This window comes from Anguilla rostrata, chromosome 9 (genome assembly GCF_018555375.3).
Source record: "Anguilla rostrata isolate EN2019 chromosome 9, ASM1855537v3, whole genome shotgun sequence".
Taxonomy (NCBI): domain Eukaryota; kingdom Metazoa; phylum Chordata; class Actinopteri; order Anguilliformes; family Anguillidae; genus Anguilla; species Anguilla rostrata.
Window position 1 is genome coordinate 17,350,771 of NC_057941.1, and position 23,889 is coordinate 17,374,659.

A 23,889-nucleotide genomic window follows, 5' to 3' on the forward strand; every position below is an offset into this window, starting at 1 on the left:
AATTTAGAAGCCTCAATCGAATCACCAATGGGTATCCTTTTACTAAGCTTGAAGCATCTTAAGTTTTTCCTCATAACTTTCATCTTTTATATGAAGAACAACTTTAGTTGCCCTTCTTTGATCCTTTTTCAGGGCTTCTATATCTTTCTTGTAGTACAATCCCCAAAACTGCACACAATATTGTGTAGTCTGACAAGGGTATTGTATACAGTAACTATAGCTTCCTTGGATTTCTACTCAATGCTTGGCTTGACTTGGCTACATATCCCAGAATTCTGTTGGCCTTTTTTACTGCCAAAGCTCAATGCTTAGGACCTTAAAGGCTTTGATTAACCATTGCTCCTAAGTCTTTTTCAAACTGAGCATATTACAATTTTATTCCTCCCATTATGTTTTTTATTTCCCACAGTATAACTTTACATTTAGCTATTTAAAATTTTATTTGTCAGGTTTCTGCCATTTCTGTGTTCTCTTTAAACCTTTTTGAATTAATTTAGTAGATTTCAAACTGTTTGCTAAATCTTACAGTTTTGTGTAATCTGCAAATTTAACTGATGTACTTTCAGTATCCCTGTCAACGTCGTTCACGTAAACATGATCTAGTGAACAGGACCAGGTCCACTTGCTTCAGAATTCACTATCTGCATCTGTCTGGTCTGATCAGGAAAATCCTATCAATTAGCATGAATTACACTATTAAATGTGCAGCATGTATGTTTTTTAAAATACTTTTGTTCATATTTGGTTAAAATTCCTTCACATCTCGACAGATATTCAAATTCATAAGCGTAAGAAAAAAATCCGGTCTCTCTGACTGCCCCAGGCTCTGAAATCAGCCATTCTAAATTTCACTGCACACCTGAATCTTAACAACCAATCAACCAACCAACCAACTCTGCAAGGAGGCCAATCAGAACTTCTCTCTGCCTTCTCTTCTCTCTCACATGAGTTCAGCTTCTCAGCCAGAGCTCAGGGACTTGAGCTTCAGAAGTAATGCTGAGCTTGCAGTATTTCTGCTGGACAGGTAGACTAATGATCTTGGTTTTTCTATTTCTGTAGGAATTTGTTATCACCCCAAACTGTGTAGCCGATGTCGCTAGAAAATGTTAGCTGGTTAGTTGATGTATTTAGCCTACTGTTATGGCTATGCTAATACGTTAAGTGTTATATTGTAGCGTATCTGTAGCTAGCTGGTTATGTTTATAGCTACCTAGGTTGTTCAAGTGGTAAAAAGAAATGGCACACACTCCAGTTCCAGATGCGTTTGGTATTGATAATATTTGAGGGCGGGGCATTGGAGGGAGACATAAGGGGAGGGGGTAGAACTTTTTTTTTTTTTACAAAATCTACCTCTCTCACGCATTTCTCCAAAGTTACATTCTGCACTTTTAAATTGAATCATTACCAGTATTCTTTTGCTTTAGCTCTTGTGGGATGATTTGAATTATTACTTGATTGTTCTGAGAATTGAGTGTTAGTAATTATCATAAACCATGGAAGTAGCAGGTAATGGTGCAGGAACTAGATGGACGATTGAGACTAGCTTGCTAATGGCAACAATCACAGTATGGCTTCAAGTTCTACCTCACCTCACTCCTGTATAAAATGAAGGGCATCTGCAAGGCTGCACAGGGCAGATTCTGTTCCACTTTAAATATTTTGTCTGATGCTGTGAACTTATTAACACGGCATTGTTCTTAATTTTATTGTTTGTTTCATGTTTTTATTTTATTTTATTGTAGTAAGCTAGTGCGAGCTTAATCTTACTCATAGAAAACCAAGCAAGTTTTTACTGGTCTATTGTGCCAGTCACCAGTGTCTGTAATGAATTACTATTTTTTTAGTCAAGGCAAATTTGGCATCAATATTTTGTAGTGCATTTCCATCCATTCATTTGGAAGGAATTCTGTAACAAGATCATTTTATTTGTTGTTTTGTCCATCCCTGGCAGTGTCATTTCTCAGTTACAAACACTGATAAAAATTTAAGAATTATTATGATATTTTTTTTATTATAATTGCATGGAGAAATACATGGAAGATACCCAGAAATTCAGATTTGGGGTGTTTAGTATTTGTCCTGTGGCGCCACATTGTTGATGTGAAAAGATACCAACACAGGTGGGGCAGAGGTGCCCCATGCCCACTCAGACTCATAAAACAAATATGGGATTTGTTTCCTAAAATGCAAGGATCTACATGTGTTTTCAATCTATGGAAACAAATTTAGGGATTTTGTTTGTCATTACTTCTCACAGATCAGGGTATTTCTTTCTCTGTTTTATCAAAAATTCTTAAGGATATAATTGTCATCTTGCATATAATTTGGATTTACAGCTTTGTAAAAATGTTTGTGCATATCTGTCTTTTTGAATTCCATATCTAAATTTCCACATCCTTTTCTGGTAGGATGACAACCCAGAAAAGAAGATTGCTCTGGTAGCTTGGAAACGGTCACTCAATTTTCAATAGAGCAGAAAAACTGCATATTTGTATAGAGGGAATGCTTATATTAAGATACATGGAAGACAGGCAGAGTGGCTGGTAACACCTCAATGTTAAAGTATCAAGCTGAAATACAAAGCTAAGATATTACCCACACATACTATTATTTGTGTATACATACAACTTATATTGACCTGAAAAGGATACATTTATTATTGCATAAATGTAGTGTCTAACAATGAACAACAATAAAAATATATGAGCAATTGCACTCCAGTTTTACTCTCGAGCAATTAAATTAACCTTCAGTGAATATCTTGTTGCATATGAAGTCTGGCCAGGGACCCCCTACTGTATTTTCAAGGACCCCCAGTGGTGTGCAAACCCCCTGTTGAAAACCCAGGCTATAAATGCATTGTGTGTAAAGGTAAGCTGTATAATTTGCTTTGGATAAGAGAGTCTGCTAAATGTATATTTCGGTCAGGGTAGTGCACAGACATTTTGAAAACTGCTGCCCCCATTTCATTATCATCTGACAATTAATTTTTCGACTTTGGCGATTTAATTAGGTTTAATAACAGTAATCGTAATTATAACAATAACAGCAGCAACAACACAACAACAACAATAATAATAATACTAATAATAATAATAATTATTATTATTATTATTATTATTATTATTATTATTTATTTGGTCCAGAGGGGTATTTCAGCCAAGGAAGACAAAGGGGGAGCAGCTTGAGCCACTGTAGCCACCCCCTCTGCACGTCCCTGATTTCAGTATGTGTGTAGATAGACTATTTAAAGTCTTTTCATTTCAGTTTTACCTATTACATTACATTACATTACAGGCATTTAGCAGACGCTCTTATCCAGAGCAACGTACAACAAGTGCATTAGTTCAAGGTGCAGAGGTGCAAAAGAAACACACTAGAGTGAAGTAAAGATCGTAGTGCCAGAAGTGACCACAGATCAGGACTCCAACCCTGTATAGTAACCTGTTCAGCAAACAACAATCCTGCCAAGTACAACCTAGCACTGAAATCACATTTGCCTAATCAGAATCAGACAAAACAAAAACAATCCTGCCAAATAAAAACTAACGTAATCGTATTAGCCTAACTAGGTACATTGAGCTAAACTATAGGCTAGGGAGGGGTGGGGAGAGGTGCAGCCTGAAGAGATGAGTCTTTAGTCTGCGTTTGAAGGTAGTCAGATTCTCTGCTGTTCTGACTGCCACGGGAAGGTCATTCCACCAGCGAGGGGCCAGGACAGACAGCAGACGGGACCTATGTTTCTGTGTGACGGGTTTCCTGTGTTACAACTTCTCTTTTTGGAATATAAGCACTTGTTGGACAATATTTACTTTGTGCATGTTTACGGATTCGTAGATGCCTACCTTACCCTTCAGTCTGAAGATGGGCAATTGAATTAGAGCTGATATAAACACACTGAAAGAAGTATAGAACAGACTCAAACAAATAACAGGGTGAATGTATGAATAAAGACAATTATTTGTTTGAATTTGTTATACACTTCTTCCAGATACAGTGTATTTATATCAGCCCTAATCCAGTTACTGTGCTTGGTTATTGTGTGGTGCTTGCGAATTCACAGCAGAACATTTAGATGTACCTCAGCCAAAATACAAACAGATTTACTCAGCAATTTTTCTGATATGACACTTTATCTGTTATATAAATATGTTTTGAAGTAAACATTCTTGGGTTACATTTTATTGCATTGTTGACCTGAAAATATGAATAAATGTTATTTTGTTGTCCCTCAGGACCATTGAAGTAAAGTACAAGGATGACAATGTGTTAGAGTTACTTAATAATAGAACAGTCTCTGTTATCATAGTCTTTTCATGCTGTAACAATTGGCTCTGAAAGGTAGGGGAGGGTGTTGGAGGAATCATGTAGCAACAGCAACTATACTTGATCCTCTCAATCCCTGAGGCTGTGATCTTCTGTTGGCATAATCACCACAGTGTCACTAAATTGCAAACAGGATGCTATGCTGCACAAATTTTAATCTACCACTATTAAATCAATTGAGACAGACAGGAGAGGGTGCTCTACCGCACTATAGTACATGTCTGTCTTCTCAGTCAGGTAATCCGTGTGGAATTTTGAAGGAGTCTTTTAAGGTGTGTACAGTGCCTCATTGTTACTGGAGAGAAAGGCCAAGAATCAGTTGATAGTTAGGGGAGATCACTCAGTCAACAGTCTATGTACCAAAAGGGGTGGGTGGAGGAGAGGTATTTTACGGGTGTGTAATCTGACACAGAGGCGGAGCACTGCACTGAACCAGCTTGAACCAGTTAGGATCAGAGGAATGATGCATTGTTTATTGTAGGACTGTCTATGACCAACTATGATCTGTTGTGGAATCTATATTCTATATTACATCAGAGTTCATAGGGTAAAGGTCTCTAGGACTTTTCTGACGGACAGTTGCCTGTGCTAGCATGCTGATAGTTACATCTGGAACAGTAAAAAATACAAAATTTTAAAATTTTAAGATGGTAAATTATTAATTGACTATTTAAAAAGAATTTAAACTCCTGGAAAACACAAGCACCTAACTAAAGCAGACAGAATTCTGCCAATATCTCCATCAACACATGTCAAGGCAATTAAGGATACAAAGAATAATATTAGAGCCCAAAATGAAATTAAAAAGAATGGTAATGATTTGTCTGCTCTAATAGAAAGTCAGCATTCAACAAATGAGCATCAAGGATCAACAACACAAACGAAAGACAAAATACAAGAAAACTATGTTGTGGCAATCAGTTTTTACCCACTGTTTTTATTTATTTATCTTTATTTTTCCCAGCGTGGTATGCCTATCTACTACTGAATGTACCGAAGCCGTTTGTGCTTGTTTTCGGCAACATGAAAGTGACATAACATTAAGTACAAACAACGTTTTATTCCCCCGTTTTCGAGAGGTACAGGTACAGTATGTCAGGATTCTGTGAAGGAATTAAGCTGCAACATACAACCACCAGAGGGCATGCAAGTTCCAATTTTCAGTACATGCACGTAGGCAATAGTCGCTCTGGGTTTGTGGGTGAAAGCGCCTTGCCAGCGGAAATGCCCGGTGACAGCGGGCAAAGGGAGAAACTGGAGCTCTCGACGGTAAATACTTTGCTTCACCCTGTGTTTTAGCTGGACACGTAATTTCCCATTTTCACTACTGTAGTATACGTACGATGTATGTTAATTGAAATTAGGAGATTAGTGATTCCAAGAATGTACGGCAGCCGGACGAATTCCTTCACTTTCATGACTGAAACGTGTAGCTGAATTTAGCCTACATCATTGAATAGTGAATACTGTGAGGCTTGTGTTTATTCCGGGTATGATTATTGTTCTTTTTCTTATGATCTACCCATGTACATTTTATAATCCGCAGAGTACAGTCAACGATATTTGAATTTGTAGAAATAGCATAGGCTACACAGAATGCGGTAGGCTTTCCTGTTTGACTTGGTTAAGCTACTGCCGTTGCTCGGGCGACGGAGATGAATGTCTTGTTGTAGAAGTGATCTTATCTAAATGTGTAGACCTTTAAAACTGAAGTTTCGTGTAGCCAACTTGATTTTTCTACTGGAGATAGTTGTTCTTGCGGCTTGTTCGTATGTACGTTGGTAGGTGGGCTAGGTTGGTAGGAGTATGTGTGTTTATACGTCTATGCGTTCATTTTCGTGTGGGGGAATTTTTAAATTCAGGTGTGAGTATAAATCCTTTTTCTGTGACTCACCAAACAACTGTTTGAAATAATATGCCAATTACAAGTACACAAAAATAAATGTGTAACTAGCGTCCTACAAGTAGCCTAAATGGCCCTGTTTTAGTTTTGTGTAAACCTGATTCAGAGTTGTCTGTTTCGTATGCTAGTAGGCCTAGTGGTCTGCAATTTTCTAAAAGCCTGCAATATAATGTATGTCAAACCCCACTTTCTGTAGGCTAAATGCGTGTTTGTTACTGTGTTGGGGACGAGGGTGACGTGTACTTGGTAAATTCTATTGTGAGTCTTGTTACAGGTTGCTGTTATGGTGTGTATGCAGGTGGCGCTATATAGCCTCCAACTGACTGCTCTGGGACTGTCTGCAGTTGTTCCCAAAGAACGGTATTTTGTCTTACCGATTATTTTCCATGTATCACTTAACCAGTTTGCCGTCGGAATTTTTAATAAATATGAGAATGCTTAAGTCAAAGACCAGCTGCTTAGCTGAGTTTATTTATTGTCTTGCATTGTATTGGCTGCTAAGTCCTTTTCATTTGTAGCCTACTATAAATGGATTTATTTTTTCAAATCCTTTCATTGTAATTGATGAATATGAACGTAGTCTATACTCACACCTTCACCAATTAGCCTACGACAGTGAAAGGTATAGCTAGCCTAGTTCTGTAGCTTACTTTTTGTCACCATATCCACCATAAATTGTATAGCTATAGTTCTCAAACAACTAGCTACAGAGCTTAAAAACAAATTAATGCAGGTTGTATAATTGCACACTTGTTAGTCTAAAGCAGGGATGACCAATCTACGTCCTGGGGACTAAACTTGGCCCATCAAGCCCCTTGGGTTGGCTGGCAAAAGGGGTGGTAATTAAAAACGGGCATCATGCATACCATACATCATGGTTAAAACTGAAAAAGTGAAGTGAGCGGGGGGAAAGATTACTTAAATGTAAGTAACCCCAATTAGGCTGATTCAAAGGATGCTTAAAAATAAACAGTTCATTATATTTATAATTTTAATTATAATAGAATTGATTTATGGGTTATGTGTAACCTTTGCATTTTATAAGTGTATGGCATGTTGTTCAGTTAGGTATTTAAACATGCATAATGTTGCAATATATATATATATATGTATACCACCGTTGCATCTGGCAATGGGAATATTTTGGCCTGCAGGTCATTGCTGAGATGGTTTAGCCCGCTAACATAATGGCCCAACTTTCTATCTTGCATGCTTAGCTCATTGAGTTGATTATTATTATTACAAAGTATCACTTTGCTCTTTGCATAACTAGTCAGTTGAAGCTGCAAGTTATATTAAAGGGCAAAGCTGGGCCAAACACTGCTGCAGCCCAAACCAGCTCATCAATCAAGGTTGTGCTTCTCGTACTCAAAATTATAAGCAACTGCGTGGTCCCCGCTATTGTGCTTTGCTTTAAATGAAATGCCCATGCAAAGAGGTCCATCCACGTGGCCACTGCCAATCAGTCTTCATTAAAGTTCAGTGGTGTTACCTGGTAAAAAGCCCTTTGTGCCATCATTGTACAAAAGGTCAGAATTTGTATATTTACAAGAGAATGTGTTTTATTACTATTTATCAGTAGTAGTACTTGTGTAGCAATAATATTAATAGCAGTACACAGTAAAATATCCAATGTTAAATCAACACTTTCAAAGTACATATTGTTTCTATTGTACTCTGTGAGAGCTAAATTAACACTGGACATTTTACTGTGTAGTAGTGGTTGTAGTAGTACTGATCTTTGCATTATAAGTCACTCTAAGAGCATCTTCTCAATGTCAGTATTGCACCTGCTAAATGTGAATGGTAGTAATAGTTATAGCACTGATTTTAGTAGTTGTGGTCATCACCCTTTAGAGACTACAAAGTAAAATGTTCAGTATTAATTCAACTTTAATAGTGTCAACTAACATTTGGTCCAGAGTGGGACCAAATTAGTTAAATTAACACTGTTAGAGTTGAATTAACACTGGACATTTTACTGTGTAGTAATAGAACCAGTAGTCACAATTGGCATATGTTTGTGTCTGGCAGCCACAATTTATTTATTTATTTATTTATTTATTTATTTTTCCAATTCCTTTAAAGAGAATCAAGTTATCCGTAGCCTACATTTTATCTCTAAACGCTTCAACTTTATATCGCGATGGGGTCTATTTTGAGGCTACACTGCGCAAGTCCAGACGGGCGCGCTCTTCTCGTTCTCCAATCCCCTGCTGCTCACCCCTTCTCATTTCCAGATCAGTTTCTTGTTATGACATTTCGGTAAAAGACTGCCAAAAAGGTCTCTCACCTCGCCGCTAAATTCAAAATAATGAATGCGATTTTCTCCCCCCTCTCCACGGTGAAAGGAGGCCAACAATTTAGCAATTTCTGCAGCTTGTGTCATGCTTCATGACTAATTCCCATATTTAAATGTGAACGGGCAAAGCTGGGCTATTTGACTGCAGCCAAGCGCGCTTTATCAGGTCAGAAAGCTTTCAATAGTGCGAGGGTAGGAGGTGGTTAGAATTGTTTAACTGTGCAAAATTTAATCAAACGAGAAATTTTTTAAACTGCCGAGGTTCGGCTTATTCTGCGAAAGACTTACAGACGGTATGCAAGTGTAACTTTTCTTTACGGCTTGGCCATATTATTCCACCCTCTGTCATTATATCACTTACAAAGGTTAACACTTGAAAGAGCAGTTTCAAGTCAGCGCAGTTCATTATTTATTGACCCTTGACACCGCAGGTGCAGACTAGCATAGCTGGAAATTGCTTCTCCTTTCACTGTTTCTTTATTGCTAAATTACATTTCTCAACGATTGCTGTTGTGGATGAAACACATAAGCGCATGGATTAATAAAGAAATATATTGATTTCACTGTAGTCAGGGCACTTTTCAGTATAAATAGAAAATATCTATGGCTCTGTTTGGGAAAACTTTGTAGGTATAAGTGGGTGCATGATGACAGTGTGCTACACATATTGGTACAAACTATATTTTGGACGATAGTGAGTTGGATCATGTCATTTTAGTTAAGCGAAATTAAAAAATAAATGTATACGCAGTCTTTCTATAGCAAAACTCAAGTGAAAATGAACATATACGGCATGACGGTTTTGCGGCTGAGGAGAGTTGATGCTTACAAGGTCATGATCGATGACTATGCTGTCGGGATGAATTTCCTGACTGGATGCGTCGCCACAATCGAGGCTATATATATAGCCTAGCCATTGACCCCGGTGTGTCCGCATGCTCCCCTAAAACCTTGTCCCCGTGAGACACCGACAGAAGGGTCCTGTCTCCTGCCTGCATTTTTTAAAATATGTGAAATGTTAAGCGTCTCATTAAACTTTTCAAAAATTGATTTAATTTGCTTCCGCTAGCTATCTGGTTATCTTCGGTGCCCAGATTACATTTCTAACCAGCTATGCGATTACAATGTTTGTTTCAGCGAGACTAATACACCCACGCAATTTGGAGAGCACAGAAGTTGCACCGTTTTTTATTATTTAAAATTGACATATTAAAAAATCTATTTTTGTTAATATTTATTTTTGTATGTGATCATTGACAATTACATAATTAGAGGAGCATTCACATTGACTATGTTCTATTTTCCTTTTTTAAAGGTATTTTAGTTAAAAGTATGCAGGTTCCCGATTTTTAGAAAGTTATCTGCATACAGGAGAAAGTGGCTGAGTTTTTTTCTTTCTTTCTCTCTTTTATTCTTGTTTTGCCTGCGTTTTTGTTCTTAATTATTCAGAGAAGGAGGCAGTGGACTAAGAAATCAACAAGTTGTTTTCCGTCAACAGCAGTGAACATGTGTAAATCTGTTCAATTTCATATTTGAAAGTACACGTCAAAGTACTGATATGAATTTAAATTGTATAAAGCATAACAAATACGTTTGATTCGTCACAGGAAAACGGAAGAAAAAACTGCCTTCCCGCAGCACCTTCTAATACATTCTGACACATTTGCATTTAAATAACATGTTGTTTAAAGATTTTAAAATTTTATCCTTAAACTTTATAAACTGAACAATTTGTCTGGAGTATTTTATAATTTACTTTGTTTAAATATGTAGTTTAAACTCCCTCCAAGTGTGCAGTGCAGCCGCGATCCACGCGAGTCCTAAGGAGTCTTCATTGAGAAGCCACGTGTCCGTTTCCAAAGCCCTCTCCAACTTAACCACCTCCATTGTACGTCCAACCCACATCGGCAGCGTCCCCCACATAAAGGGATTTGCAATTTCAAGATATTCCAGCTTAAATGTTTTTGACAGTTCCCTCGCTTTTGCTCCGGCCTGGTTATTTTAGCTGTGCCAAATGGGTCACCTTGGGTAGCTGTCTGCGCGCAAAGGGCTTTTGCGCGCATTCAGTCTGAATTTTTTCCAACTTTCCTTGACGGGGAAACCAGCTGCTGGTCGTGAAAAGACGGCTTATTAATTGTCCTTTGTCATGCAGAATTGCTTGATTTCTAAAGAAACTTACAAAGGCTCTTTTTCAGGATTCAAGTATTTTGTTTCGTGCGCATTTTCAACCCATCGAATCAGCTGCAACGCCGCACCGTCTACCAGACTCAGGTACTGACGGCCTGCTCCTTTTGTCTGCTTTTAATGCTCTTGTAAATCGGGCAGACTGATTTGTTACAAGCTGCTCTTTTAATCTGATAGATAAGAGACATGTCTAAGAAAAGCCTTAAATGAAAAATTAGTTGGAATAAAGACAACGGCGAGTCTGCTAGATGGGCGCCTGTTGACTCAAGCGGCCCTCGAGCGCCCGGGAAGCCCTCTCAGCAGCCCGTCAAGGTCACATCAACAATCCGCTTTTCTTCTCTTAAAAAGACACTGTAGCCCTTTTTGCTTCAATGAATTGATCGGGACAAAATTAAGAATAAATAAATTGAGCATTTTGAGCACCAGGCTTATAAGCTCCCCCAGGGCGCAAACCCCAAGCTATTGAATGGATAAAGGACGCTTTGCGGAGGACGCACAGAGCAAAATGGGCCTCTATGGTGCAATTAACAAAATGGCCTAATCCTATATCTTAACAAATGCAAATATTGGAGTTTTGTTAAAATGTTTAAGTGAACAATTAAATGAAAGTTTACAAGGCCAACTTCTCAGCCCGACGGCACAGTATCTGGAATAATTTAGTAAATGTCCAATCCTCTGAGGACCCTTTGTTACGACGGAAGGCTGATTATAAGTTGGCAGAGAAGTAAATACCATTTAAATCCTATTTCAATAAATTAAATGTAGTTTTGAGAACACACTATGAGCAGGAGGAGCAGCGTGTCGCGCGCCGTTTAGTGATCTAGCAAAACTTGTTTACAGTAGGTTAGAGACCGCGTCAGCCAGGCGTGCCATTTCTGCATTCGTTTTTTTATCCTAATATTCGTGTCAAACAGGCTATCCTTAACCAAATTTAGATTCGGACTTTTACTGAATTTAGAGGCTGTTTCATTCTGCGCGCAAGGCAACGTTTCGCTTAATCAGCTGAGTTACAGTGGTTTGCTTTTTCACGCAATACAGTTGTATTCAAGTGTCACTGCATATATATTTATACTAATGTTACTGCATAGATTTAAAAAAACACACACACCTACATACACACACACAGATATGGGTGTGTGTGCGCGCGCGCACATTTAAAGTTTAGTTCCCTATAACATTGTCATGTTCAAGAAAAGAAAGAAATGTGGCTCAATCCAGATGAGCAACCTCTTAAGATGTTTGATGAAAGAAAGTGTTAACTGATTCGAAAATGTATTTATTCATTGATTAATTCCTTCTTTCACTCACTAATACACTCGACAGGTTTTATTAACTCCCTAGCACGAGACGGCTGCCGTGGCGCGAATGCCTGATACAGGTCTTTGGAGCTCCGAGGGGTCCTGCGCCAGAGAAAAGCTCTGGCTTTATGAACCTTCCCAAGGGAGAAGTCTCAGATGACCCGCGTGAACGCCACTCGGGCGAACTTCTTGAAAGAGATTCACGAGTTCATGCCATTTGTGTTGGGAATTAGAACCAAAGATCTTTTTATTTCTTTTTAGATTCTGTCGCTGTGACACCCACTTGAGGTGTTGGATTGGAGATGGATACTGGACGGAAAGTTCCCAATTTAGTCTATGGGCTTTTAAAAGTCATTCATTTCGATCAACATTTGTCCTTAACTAACTAACAATAAAAATAAAAAAAAACAATTTCTTCACATTTTTACGAGTTCAGTCATTACTTAAACTAAATCGCCAAACCAAGTTAGTAAAGAAAAAGTGTCATACTTGTATTTACTTGTATGTCAAATTTAAAGATAAAGGTTGATTGTATACAGGTCTAGGTATCTCTGTTAGAAAGTTATACTGGTGATTAACCATCTTTTTAGCATGTGCGCAAACTGTCCATAGGTACAGTATCAAGGAAAGCTGCAGCCCCATCTCGGCTTCAACCCATGTACCTTTGTAGTGTATAAGTAACTAGAGATTGCATCCAAACGGTGAAACCCTCTTCTAAACATAATAACATCTGTTTGGTAGTGAATAACATGTGAGTCCCATCCTATTGTACGGTTTTCTACGTGCCAGCTGATTGCTGTGTGTGGAATCGTAAAGACAAAATGTGTATTCTGTGTTTGAGAAAAAATAAAATATGATTCATTTTACAGATATGTTGTGATATTTACTACCCACAGCAACATTGCTAAATGCGTAATTGCTATAACAGACTTGAATATCATTAGTGGCCTTAAGACATCGTATAGCGTTAGGGCCCAACATGGTTCACCAGTAAAATGAAAAATACAAGCAGAGTGATATGGTATCCCTCAGCATACTAAAAATAAGGCACGTGTCACCAGACTGTTTAAAGAATTGAGTGGCTCAATGAAATATTACATGAATGAGTACGTGCAACAACAAATGCTTTAACTCAGAGATAATTCTGAATTTAAGCCAGTGAACGCTAATGCTGAGGGGCAAATGCGTTTAAAAGAATGAAATGTAGTCCTATATGAAACGTGCAGTACCTACCCCAGATAATACAGTGTAACTAAATTACACTTGTCGACTGAAATGCGCATGTCGACTTATTTCAAAATATGATTTTACACATACAAAAGCAAAATCAACCCAATCAACTTTCATCGTTATTTAAATTCGTTTGTCGTTTTGTATTCGATTACACTACTTTAGTTACATGTCTTTTGTTGCAAGGACGAAGTACAGTGTCAGGCCCTATTCAAAAATGCAAATATGTATTTAGAGCATGTGGCAAATCGAATATGTTTTCCATGTGGCCATCGAAGATCTCCTGTAAATGCATGTAAAAATATTATTTACGGACTGTCGTTGAAGTTAATACGCATTTGGGATTTCATCCGACCAGTGTTTGACGCGGAAGGTGTGCGTTTGCGCGCGAGTGGTGTTGTGTGCACCGGCCCTTGTGTAGGTGTGGTGCACGAAATGGTAACCCATTTGACATGGAAATAGGCTTCGTAACTACGAAATTATTTATTTAAGTATCATTGCTTTTTAAATAAATAAATATATTCAATTACACTGACAATACAATAACAGAACCGTTCCATTTAGGCTACGCAACATCGTCAGAAAACACTGTTAGACGTTTCCAAACACATTCCATAATTCAGTTCCGTTCCCATCCAAGTCCACAGCAATAAAGCTAAACAGTATTCACCATTGATACAAAATACTTAACTATTATTTATTTTCCAAAAATAGATATCACTAACAAATGTGCTATTTATATGAGTATATTCTGATATTTATTATACAAATATCAAACCGCTTTCAGCGATTATAGACTGAATTTGGATAGGCAACTCACGGTTGAGATTGATCGTTTTCAGAAAAACTACAAACTTACAGCATTTACTAAATTATGCAATAATACAGGTGTTTACAAACTCCCAGTTTATATATCTTTTTCTGTATTTACAGATGACATAGTCAGAATTATGTACAGTTAACTTTTTGGCTGCGTTCAGAATCCAACAGGTGGCACAACAGTCTCTGGGATAATTGAGAGTTCATGGGGTGACAGACAGCTCTCCGTCTTCTTTCCCTGATGATGAAGGAGACATAGGTAGGTCGTCTTCTTCCTCTGAGCACCTCGCGGATGACAGAGAGGAGCACTTGCAACTGTGAGAACCCGTCCGGTGCGAACCATTCTTGCCCTCTTTCTTGTGCTTGACTCTGCGATTCTGGAACCAGATCTTAACTTGCTTTTCGGAGAGGTCCAGATACGTGGCGATCTCTATGCGCCTCAGTCTCGAGAGGTACATGTTGGAAGTGAACTCCCTCTCGAGCTCCAGGAGCTGAGTGCTGGTGAAGGCTGTACGCATGCGTTTACTGCTCTGGAGTTGACTACTGTTGCTCTCTGTGAAAATGAAAAACGCACACCAGTGAGTAATCCTGTCACATAAATGAAAATGTATAAATACATTTACATCGCTGTTCTATAAGTGTCATTTCGGTGTGATTAAGGTTAATTTGATAATTTTAAATATCCGAGGGCCTCTAAATAACGATTCCATGGCCTTGCTAAACAAATAGACACCAAAAAAGACATTGTAGAGTAAATGCCTACTTACTGAAGTGCAAAGTTGGATGAATAGGAGACAGTTACTTACCAATGGAGATGCAGTGAAACTGGCGTGGATCCGGAACTGGATATGTTGCTTGGTATATCCCTGGGCCGTGGTTGAGGTTGACACTAGCTGAGGACGTGTGCTGCCTCGCCAGCGCAGAATGACAGTACTGGGAACCAAAGGCAGGGAAGGACGCCTTGAGGAGCGGGATAGCCGGAGGTGTTGGGTGTAGCTGTGATGCGGTCACGCAGAGCGGACAGAAGCACAACAAGCCCGACTTCCTAGAATGGCAGGACCCCGGAGAAAGCCCGTGGAGAGTGTGCGATGGATGCACGGCATACGGAAATAAAGGTGGATTGTTTTCAGTCCCTTTATCACTTGCCTCCCTCAAAATCAACGAATCCACAAGAAAAGACCTCGGCATTTTTGTGTGCACAAGCTTCTCTCTTCACAAATTAAGTTTTTTGTGTTTACTCTATCTCTCTCTATCTATCTATGTGTCTGTCTGTCTACCTCTTTCTCTTTCCTGAAGTGTAGTTCGCGTGGCTGGACAGCGGAGTGGTGCTGAAGGAGAGTGTTGCAGTTTAAATAGTGTGGACCCGGTTCCTCCATGTGACAGTTACGTTGGGAGCGCCTGAGAGCCCTCAATAGGGTTTTGTGCCTTTTCTCTCGGTATTCACACTGCACGCTTCCCTATTATTTCACTTGTTAACTAAATGAACTGCATAATGTAGTCTATTCTTGTCAACCCCACCCACGCTGAAAAAGGCGACACTGTCCCCTCCCCTTTTTACTTTAGGATAATAATAATAATAATAATAATAATAATAATAATAATAATAATAATAATAATCTCTATTTTTGCTAATAACAAAACCTCTGCTACTGGTAGTACTACTGTTGCAAACTATAATTACTACTACTTCTAATACAACAGCGTCTGCTCCTACTACTACTACTACTACTACTAATAGAAGAAGAAGATGAAGAGCATGGTCTAATAGAAACAACTATTTGTATTGCCTTTTGTAATTACAATGAATACATACCTTGCCCATCCCTATGGTGCATGCACGTAAACTGTACGTTCGCAAACAGAAGTAAGTAGACCTAAATTAGATTACATAACAAGTGTTGTGTTGTGTTGGTGCTGGTGCAAATTCCGTCCCCTGGTCCCTCTCTTGTATTGTCTTTCATATTCTTTTTTCTAGTATAACATTTACTGAATTATTTACATTTAACTTAACATTTCTTGAATTATTCTATAAATTACTTTTATATCGTTTCCCTTAAATATGGATTCAATACATTTCCATTGCATGCGATCTATTCACAGACGGTTAATTAATACATCAATATACGATACTTAGCAGAACTCTTAGAAGAACATACTGTTTTTGTTTATTCCACACTTGGAACACTTGACACTTATCTGTGAACAACGAAAATATTTTAAAAAGCGATTTATAATATTTTCTGTAAAACTGTAAAATAATTCTAACGTTACACAGTTTTTTCTTGTGTGTGTGTGTGTGTGTGTGTGCGTGTGCGTGTGTAACGTGTGAATGTGTTTTTTTGTGCCTATTTTGTGTTGCCAATGTATCACTTTTAGTCACTGAAAAGACAAGTCACAGCCTCCAGGCAATGCGGTTAAAACCAGTGATTAATTCCTGAGCGCGGGCCCCCGCGGGGTCCGGGGAAGCATATATAAAAATAACCAGGTTTTCACTCGCAGGACCTTATTGAATGTCATTGTAGAGAGTTTTCAATGCGAGAGAAAGAGGCTCGAATTAAAGTGTGTGACAGCGGCGGATAGGCGCACACAAAGGAGACTCTGTCACAGAGAGGCCGAATGCGTGGCGTTTGAAAGCCCCCTCCTCGCTATGATTGAATTAAGTAATAGGAAAACATTTTCTTTCACTTTAAGACCGCTAAACAACACCTTCAAAGCGACTGGGACCATTAATGTGCGAGTAAACACTGGAATGCGGTTTTGATACTCCCACCCCCTCCCTTACTCCGGTGCTTTTATCTCGTTTCTGAATAATTTCAAAAGATTTTTTTTTTTACTTAACAGACGATTTAGCTCCAGACTTTTCTTCTTGTTTGAGGTTTTGCCATTTGGAATCAGGGTTTTTCACAGCTTGCTTTAAAGTTATGCTTTGTGTTTCTATTATTATTATTATTATTATTATTATTACATTTTATTAGTCTTCATTGTCTTTATATATCGTCCAAATTTTTATGCGCTCTTAAAATGAGCCTACTCTTTCTCTTTTGTGGGTTTGCATAGATGAAATACAGGCTTTTAGTAGGTTACGTCCGGAAAATCCTATTTCCACTATTCCAAGGTTTGGGATTTTCTGGTGTGTTAAACTTGTAATTTAACATTTTGTCAAAATGGAATTAAATTTTAAAAAAGTAAAAATCACATCGAATTACAATATTATTCTATAGGCTATTCGATTTACATCCTTCTATTTACGTGTCCTAGAAACCACCAGGGAATTCACCAGGTAGCCCACGGTGCTCGCTGTGATGGTCTGCATGAACACAAAGTTTTCAATTCTTTATACTCTCTAGTTGCAATCAAATATTCAAACTGTCACAGCATATTTCTATAGTTCATGTGATTGGTTCCATGTCACATTTTTGTTGTGTTACAATTTTGTGCTGTTGTTGGGTGACTTTACTGATTTGAATACTCTTATTCATGTGTATTCCCATTATTTTGGTGAATTCTGACATTCTTTTCGCATGCTTCACGACTGTTAAATAAAAAAATAAATAAAAACATGCCTCTATCGGCCCTTGTGCATGACAATTACTGGACCGCTCAGTGATACCGTTTTTCTCCGTTCCGAACCGAGCCTATCCGCGTAATGGCCAGTGGCTATTTGTTTTATTTTGTAAAATGACAGGAAACTCTGCTCTATGGGAAATACCACTCAACTGCTATAAAGGGTATAATTTGGCCCTAACTTCGCAGTACTATAATAGCGGTTATTTACTGGTCAAATTAGGACCAATTAAACCCTTAAATAATCGCAGGTACAGAGTCACGCGGGCAAGAGCCTGTTATCTGCCCGTGAGTGGGATTAGTCTTTTCACTATCTGGGCTGCCGCGTGCCAGGCGTCGTCCATTAACTAATGGAGGATCCCGCTGTAGCTTCTTAATTTTCGTTTCATTCTAAACGTTAATTACAAAATGGCCTAATGATGTTGTTATAATCTAACAAAGAGTTCATTTGGGGCATTCTTTCTCTATTTACATAGCACCAATTTAAACTAGATTAATTTAATAGACGTGTTAAGGTATGATCCCATAACGGACACAGAAGACAATTTGGTAGGCTACTGTTGCAAGACAATTTTCTCCAATTAAGTTCAATATTTACTTGATGTTAATGGCTGGTCGCAAGCCGAAAAAAAAACTTTCCTTAGCACAGAGAGCACCTTGTCTGTTTGTCTGTTTTATTCAGAGAATAAATAAACAAAGGGAATGAGCTCCCCAAATGACTGACATAGGGTGCACCGTTAATTAAACTCTAACAGAGGATATCTAAGTCCATTAGGGACCATATGTACTCTGTAAGAGTTGATTCAACACTACAACACTTTACTGTGTTGTGGGATATGCAATACATATTGGCTTCTTTAGGTTCACTGGTGGATTTAACGCACTTCATATTCCTTGGTTCTCGCCACAGGTGCGGGTAATTCAGTGCATGTAGACGGAGGGAGACACAGCAAGCTCCGCCGTTCAGGGAAGCTCAGCCTCATTTGTAATCCCAACTGGAGCTCGACAAATAGCTTTGACCTCTCGAAACGATCTGAAACGGCCCTCTTGGGGTGAGGGCAGGAAGCGCATGCAGACTGGACCATAGTACGTATATATTTATCTATAGATAGATAGATAGATAGATAGATGGCAGGTTTAATATACAGGAAACAAATCTTAATAATTGTTTTCTGTCGAGATATGTGTGCTTGGGAGAGTGGCAGTTGATTGTGGTGTATAACTATATAGACTGCCATTCTGGGGTCTTTTATCCTCTTTGACAAATTATAATTGCATTGGCTTTTAAATGTGCTCAATATCTGATATCTGTCTGTGGAGGAGGTTGAGTAAACCATGTGTCCCACTGGCCACATTGTTATCTTAAAATAACAAGATTACCAATGCTACCTTGAAATGTCAAATTATGTCTGAAGACTGGCAGTTAATACTGCTCTTCCTTCACACTCTGCAGGGTCAGTTGTGAACATGAAATTGTGAATATATTCTTTGATTCTAACATTGACAGGTTGGGGACCAAAGATAGTGATTCAATGAAAAGGCCGTTGTTTCAAAAGAAAAAACATAATGAATGCTCCTGATTGAGAATGAGATCTTGATAATACTGCTTTGATTTTTCAAATTGAAACAAAGTTTATAGGGACAAAAATGTTAAAATAAAAAGTAAGGTTACTATTCCCATCAATGAAGATTTCAAGTTCTTAAAATTGGTGAATTTTCATGTCATTTTCTAAGTTACAAATACTTCAAAGTTACAAACCACATCCATTCCCTATGTGTTCCTATATCTCAGAGATTCTACTGAATGTATGTATGTATGTGTAACATTGGTGGAATAAATTTAGCATTGAAATGTAAAGAAATTTGTGCAACTTTATGAATTTCTTTACATGCCAGTTGTCTGTCAACTTTATATATTTTTCTAGTTACCTTGGTATCCTTAGCAAATGTAAATACTTTGCCATTCATGTCCAAGTCATGAACTGCACTTCCCTGTCAGTGTTGTCAGATAACTATACAAATACACACATAACGTTTTACTATATGACTACAGGATGAATACTACATGTGCAGATTCCTGATGAAAGCCGTGTGGGTTCATCAGGGCATTATCTTCCATGACTCAGGTACAGACCAGGTCTCTGGTTGTCAGTCATGTGGGGCCCTTAATTAAAACTAAGTCTGAACTATCAGTTGCTCTTTATTCCGCCATCACCACTCACTTCTGAAACTAGGGCAGCTGCCACTGGCTGGGAACTTCCTTTTAATGTGGGAATGGTAATCTGATAAACGATATAATCACATAACCTAATAATCTGGATCTGAACTTTGTGTGATTGATCCTAATCGTGGAGACAAGCGTGAAGGACCGGAGGGGGTTTTTTTGGGGGGGAGGTGTGCCACTGACATTTTGTGAAGGGGTTTATATGTGGGGTTCAGCTCTGTTTGACAGGGAGTTTGTATCACTCTCTCAAATCCTAAAGATACCGTTATACTGTGAGTGTATATTAGGACAAAATACATGCACTGTTCTAGGTCCGATCATCCTTCACAAAACCAAGTACTATCCATTGGTAATGCTTACAGTTGGTACCTAAGGGAAACTGACTGTGAGAAGCAGTGGATTTACCAACATTACCATTACATGTGTGGGGAATTAAACACCATTAGAGGTTTTAAAAGTGCTATTTCTGTTTCTTTGTTCAGAATAACTAATTTTTCCTTCATATTAGGTGCATTTACATGTAACACTACACTTCCTATTGATATCTCTTCCAAGTGCTATACATCATATAACTCCAAATACTGCACACTCTTTTGTTTCCTTAATAGTCTGAAGAAGACAGATTTTGCACCGAATTCTGATACCAGACCAAATCATTAATTTTATGAGAATGGGTTCTAGCATTTTCTAATTTATCAAAATCTAAAAATATTTGACATGTTTTGCAATGATTATAATTCTGTGTGATCACACACACACACACACACACTCACAGATTAACAACCACAACCCATATATGCATAAGCGTATATACACATTCACATATGTTCCTTACATATCTGGCAGTTGGACTTGGCAATGTAACAGGATTTGGGTCCTCTATGGGGGGTGCTAAAGTGGATTAAATATTGGCCGGGCTGGACGGGTGCTGTGACTGTCAACGTGACACTGAGGGCCTGTTTTACCCCCCTAATCTTGCCCTTGGGGGACATCATGGCCTGCAGGCCCCTCTGCACTGAGACAATTATACAAAGAGCAGATTATCATTCATATGCTCATCAAAACTGCTTTCAGTCCCAGAGCCAACACAGCTGACCCTGCAAAAAAAAAGTTATAAGCCCAACATGTTACCAATAAAATTGAGAATGATAATCGTGCTGCCTTGTGAAATTGAGTGTGGTGTTTTCCATCTGCAAGTCCATTTCGCCGACTCCTTTCCAAATAGTTGCAAGGAGTATGAACCCACCATCTGAAAACAATGTGTTTTTTGTTCCAGTTGCATTATGTGTGGTTCCACCAGTGTAAAAGCATGTTTCTTTACACTGTAGGAGTTTATTTATTTTTATTGTGTCATATTGCCATGTGTACGCATGAACAAGCTCAGAAATATATTTAAGGTGTTTAGAATAAAAGTTTGTTTTTGCTCTGGGTGGGGAGATAGGTGTTCCTGTTATTGGTAGGACTTATTTTCTGGAAAGTGAAGCTTTAAATGGAATGAATAAAACAAAATTCATCACCTACTGTATTTTATATATATATATTATAGGGACCATGAAACAACACATTATTTGGTACATAAAGTGACAGCCATGACAATATTGATCAACCCATTGAAGTGAACAGTAAAGTGTACAAAAATGTACACTATATTTCAGCAATGAAATATACTGGTTTACCTGAACTGCAACAGATTTAATTTCAGAATACACAATTGACACTTGTATATAAGTCTTGTAGTTTTAAATATACAATGCATCACCTTTAACTAGTCCAGAAATCTGAGCGTTAAAGCCTTACAACTGTTTTATTTTTCCAGATCACATAGGCATCCAAACAAGAACTATGAAACAATATATGGACTAGCTGTCAGATGAATACCTAAAAAAATATTATCTTTATTATTATTTTTTTTTAAAGGAGCATACAAAAGTCATGAATAACTTTATAGCGAATAGTGAAATTCAAACTTGGATAATGAAGACAATTATACACTCACCATCCACTTCATTAGGTACACCTGTTCAACTGCAAACTGCACCCGTTAACGCAAATATCTCATCAGCCAATCACGTGGCAGCAACTCAATGCATTTAGGCATGTAGACATGGTCAAGACGATCTGCTGAAGTTCAAACCAAGCATCAGAATGGGGTGAAAAGGTGATTTAAGTGACTTTGAACGTGGCATGGTTGTTGGTTCCAGACAGGCTGGTTTGAGTATTTCAGAAACTGCTGATCTACTGGGATTTTCACGCACAATCATCTCTAGGGTTTACAGAGAATGGTCCGAAAAAGAGAAAATATCCAGTGAGCGGCAGTTCTCTGGGCGAAAATGCCTTGTTGATAGCAGAGGTCAGAGGAGAATGGCCAGACTGGTTCGAGCTGATAGAAAGGCACCAGTAACTCAAATAACCACTCGTTATAACCAAGGTATGCAGAAGAGCATCTCTGAATGCACACCACGTCAAACCTTGAAGCAGATGGGCTACAGCAGCAGAAGACCACACCAGGTGCCACTCCTGTCACCTAATGAAATGGCTGGTGAGTGTATATTCATTAACAATTCTCAGAACACACATACATTGAAACATTCATGAATATTTTTTTATAAAAACTAATTACCAATTGTATCTGATGTTTTTCCTGAAACTCACATAGCACAAATGATATAAGAACGTATCTAGCTGAAGTTTTTATCCTGGTTTTACCGATAAGATTAAAAACTGATAGAAAAGTAGATATATATTTTATGACCCAGTGGTGGACACTGTAGCAGTGCCTGTCTCTGCAACTGTAACAATGCATTGTTGGATCAATGTAAGTTGCTACCCAAGAGTTAATTGTTGGTTATTCAACAATGACGAATGAAAGTAATGAAAGTAATGAAAGAAATGAATGTACTGTACATAGTACATATAATTGCATCCAAATGTTGGCAGTGCAATTGGGCCACTGGGAATTTGGCCACAGTGCACTAACTTTGGCTGGCAAATGAGTGATTGTTAAGCAATCTCCAAGAATTTACTGGAACTGATATTGACAGCTGACACATCACTGATAGTTGAGCTTCTGTAATGAAACATTAATTGGCCAACATATTTTGGTGTGTAACTGATTGCCACTATAAAATTAATATTATGCCATCCGTGGGACCTGCATTGTCAGGAAGCGTGTGAGTGATTGTTGGGCGATTTCAGTGAATATGATTGGGTACCAATGCCAATAGGGAAGTTTGGCCATTTGGAACCCCCCATTCATGTACCAGCTTTGGCAGCTGACAGATGAGCTGCTGAGCTGAACTGAAGCAGAGTGAAGGCAGTAATCATGGTGAAAGGCACACACACCAAGTACTAACAAGTTCTGATTTTCAGTAAATACCGGTACACTTTTTTGACTTATAACATTTAAAGTAATCTTTTTTTGAACAGGAAGTCAGACTGAATATAATAATTGCCTTAGCCCTTGATCAATAATGAAAATAATCAGTTTTCGGTAATATATCTAACTTCGATGTGCCTTGACAGATTCCATTCTTCCAAAAGATATTCTTTCATTTGGTGTTTTGATGATGGTGATGGAGAGCACTGTCTGAAACTTCAGTCGAAAATCTTGCATAGATGTTGAATTAGGTTGAGATCTGGTGGCTGCAAAGGCCATAGCATATGATTTACATCATTTTAATACTCATCAAACCATTTAGTGACTCCTTGTGCCCTGTGGATGGGGACATTGTCATCCTGGAAGATACCACTCCCATCAAGATAGAAATGTTTCATCAAAGGATAAAGGTGATCAATCTGAATAACTTTTTTGAATTTGTTTAAAGCATTCTGAAGCATAACTATATATATCTATATATATAGTTAATTGCAACAGTATTGAGACAGTGACACTGTTTTTGTTCTTTTGGCTTAGCAAATGGGATTTGAAATAAAATTATGAAAATGACCTTAAAGTCCAGACTTTCTATACATAGTCGCCCATTTTAGGACAGTGAAAAGGTAATTAGACAGTTGGCAGCTCAGCTGTCTTGGCCTGCTC

The 23,889-nt window shown here is 38.2% G+C and overlaps 1 protein-coding gene and 1 long non-coding RNA gene across 5 annotated transcripts; one reads left to right on the forward strand and one right to left on the reverse strand.

Annotated features, from left to right (window-relative positions):
* The first annotated feature begins 807 nt into the window (after positions 1-807).
* LOC135263086 (uncharacterized) lies at positions 808-12,879 on the forward strand. Of its 4 annotated transcripts, none has more exons than XR_010332396.1 (4): positions 808-1,024; positions 6,504-6,589; positions 10,727-10,802; positions 12,039-12,879. It is a non-coding gene; the product is annotated as an uncharacterized LOC135263086 (long non-coding RNA). The 4 variants fall into 4 exon arrangements; XR_010332395.1 differs by lacking the exon at positions 808-1,024 and adding an exon at positions 5,398-5,595; XR_010332397.1 differs by lacking the exon at positions 6,504-6,589 and having other exon boundaries at positions 822-1,024.
* An 828-nt stretch (positions 12,880-13,707) lies between these two features.
* gsx1 (GS homeobox 1) lies at positions 13,708-15,493 on the reverse strand. The gene is made up of 2 exons (XM_064349427.1): positions 14,869-15,493; positions 13,708-14,615 (listed from the first exon to the last, which is right to left on the reverse strand). The coding sequence occupies exons 1-2, from the start codon at positions 15,248-15,250 to the stop codon at positions 14,266-14,268; spliced, it is 732 nt and encodes a 243-aa protein (XP_064205497.1). The 5' UTR covers positions 15,251-15,493; the 3' UTR covers positions 13,708-14,265.
* Positions 15,494-23,889: the final 8,396 nt, after the last annotated feature.

Coding starts and splice junctions, on each gene's coding strand:
- gsx1 (XM_064349427.1), bottom strand. CDS start 15,250: ATGCCGAGGTCTTTTCTTGTGGATTCGTTGATTTTGAGGGAGGCAAGT. Junction 14,616..14,868: donor GTTTCACTGCATCTCCATTG/GTAAGTAACTGT, acceptor TCATTTTCACAG/AGAGCAACAGTAGTCAACTC.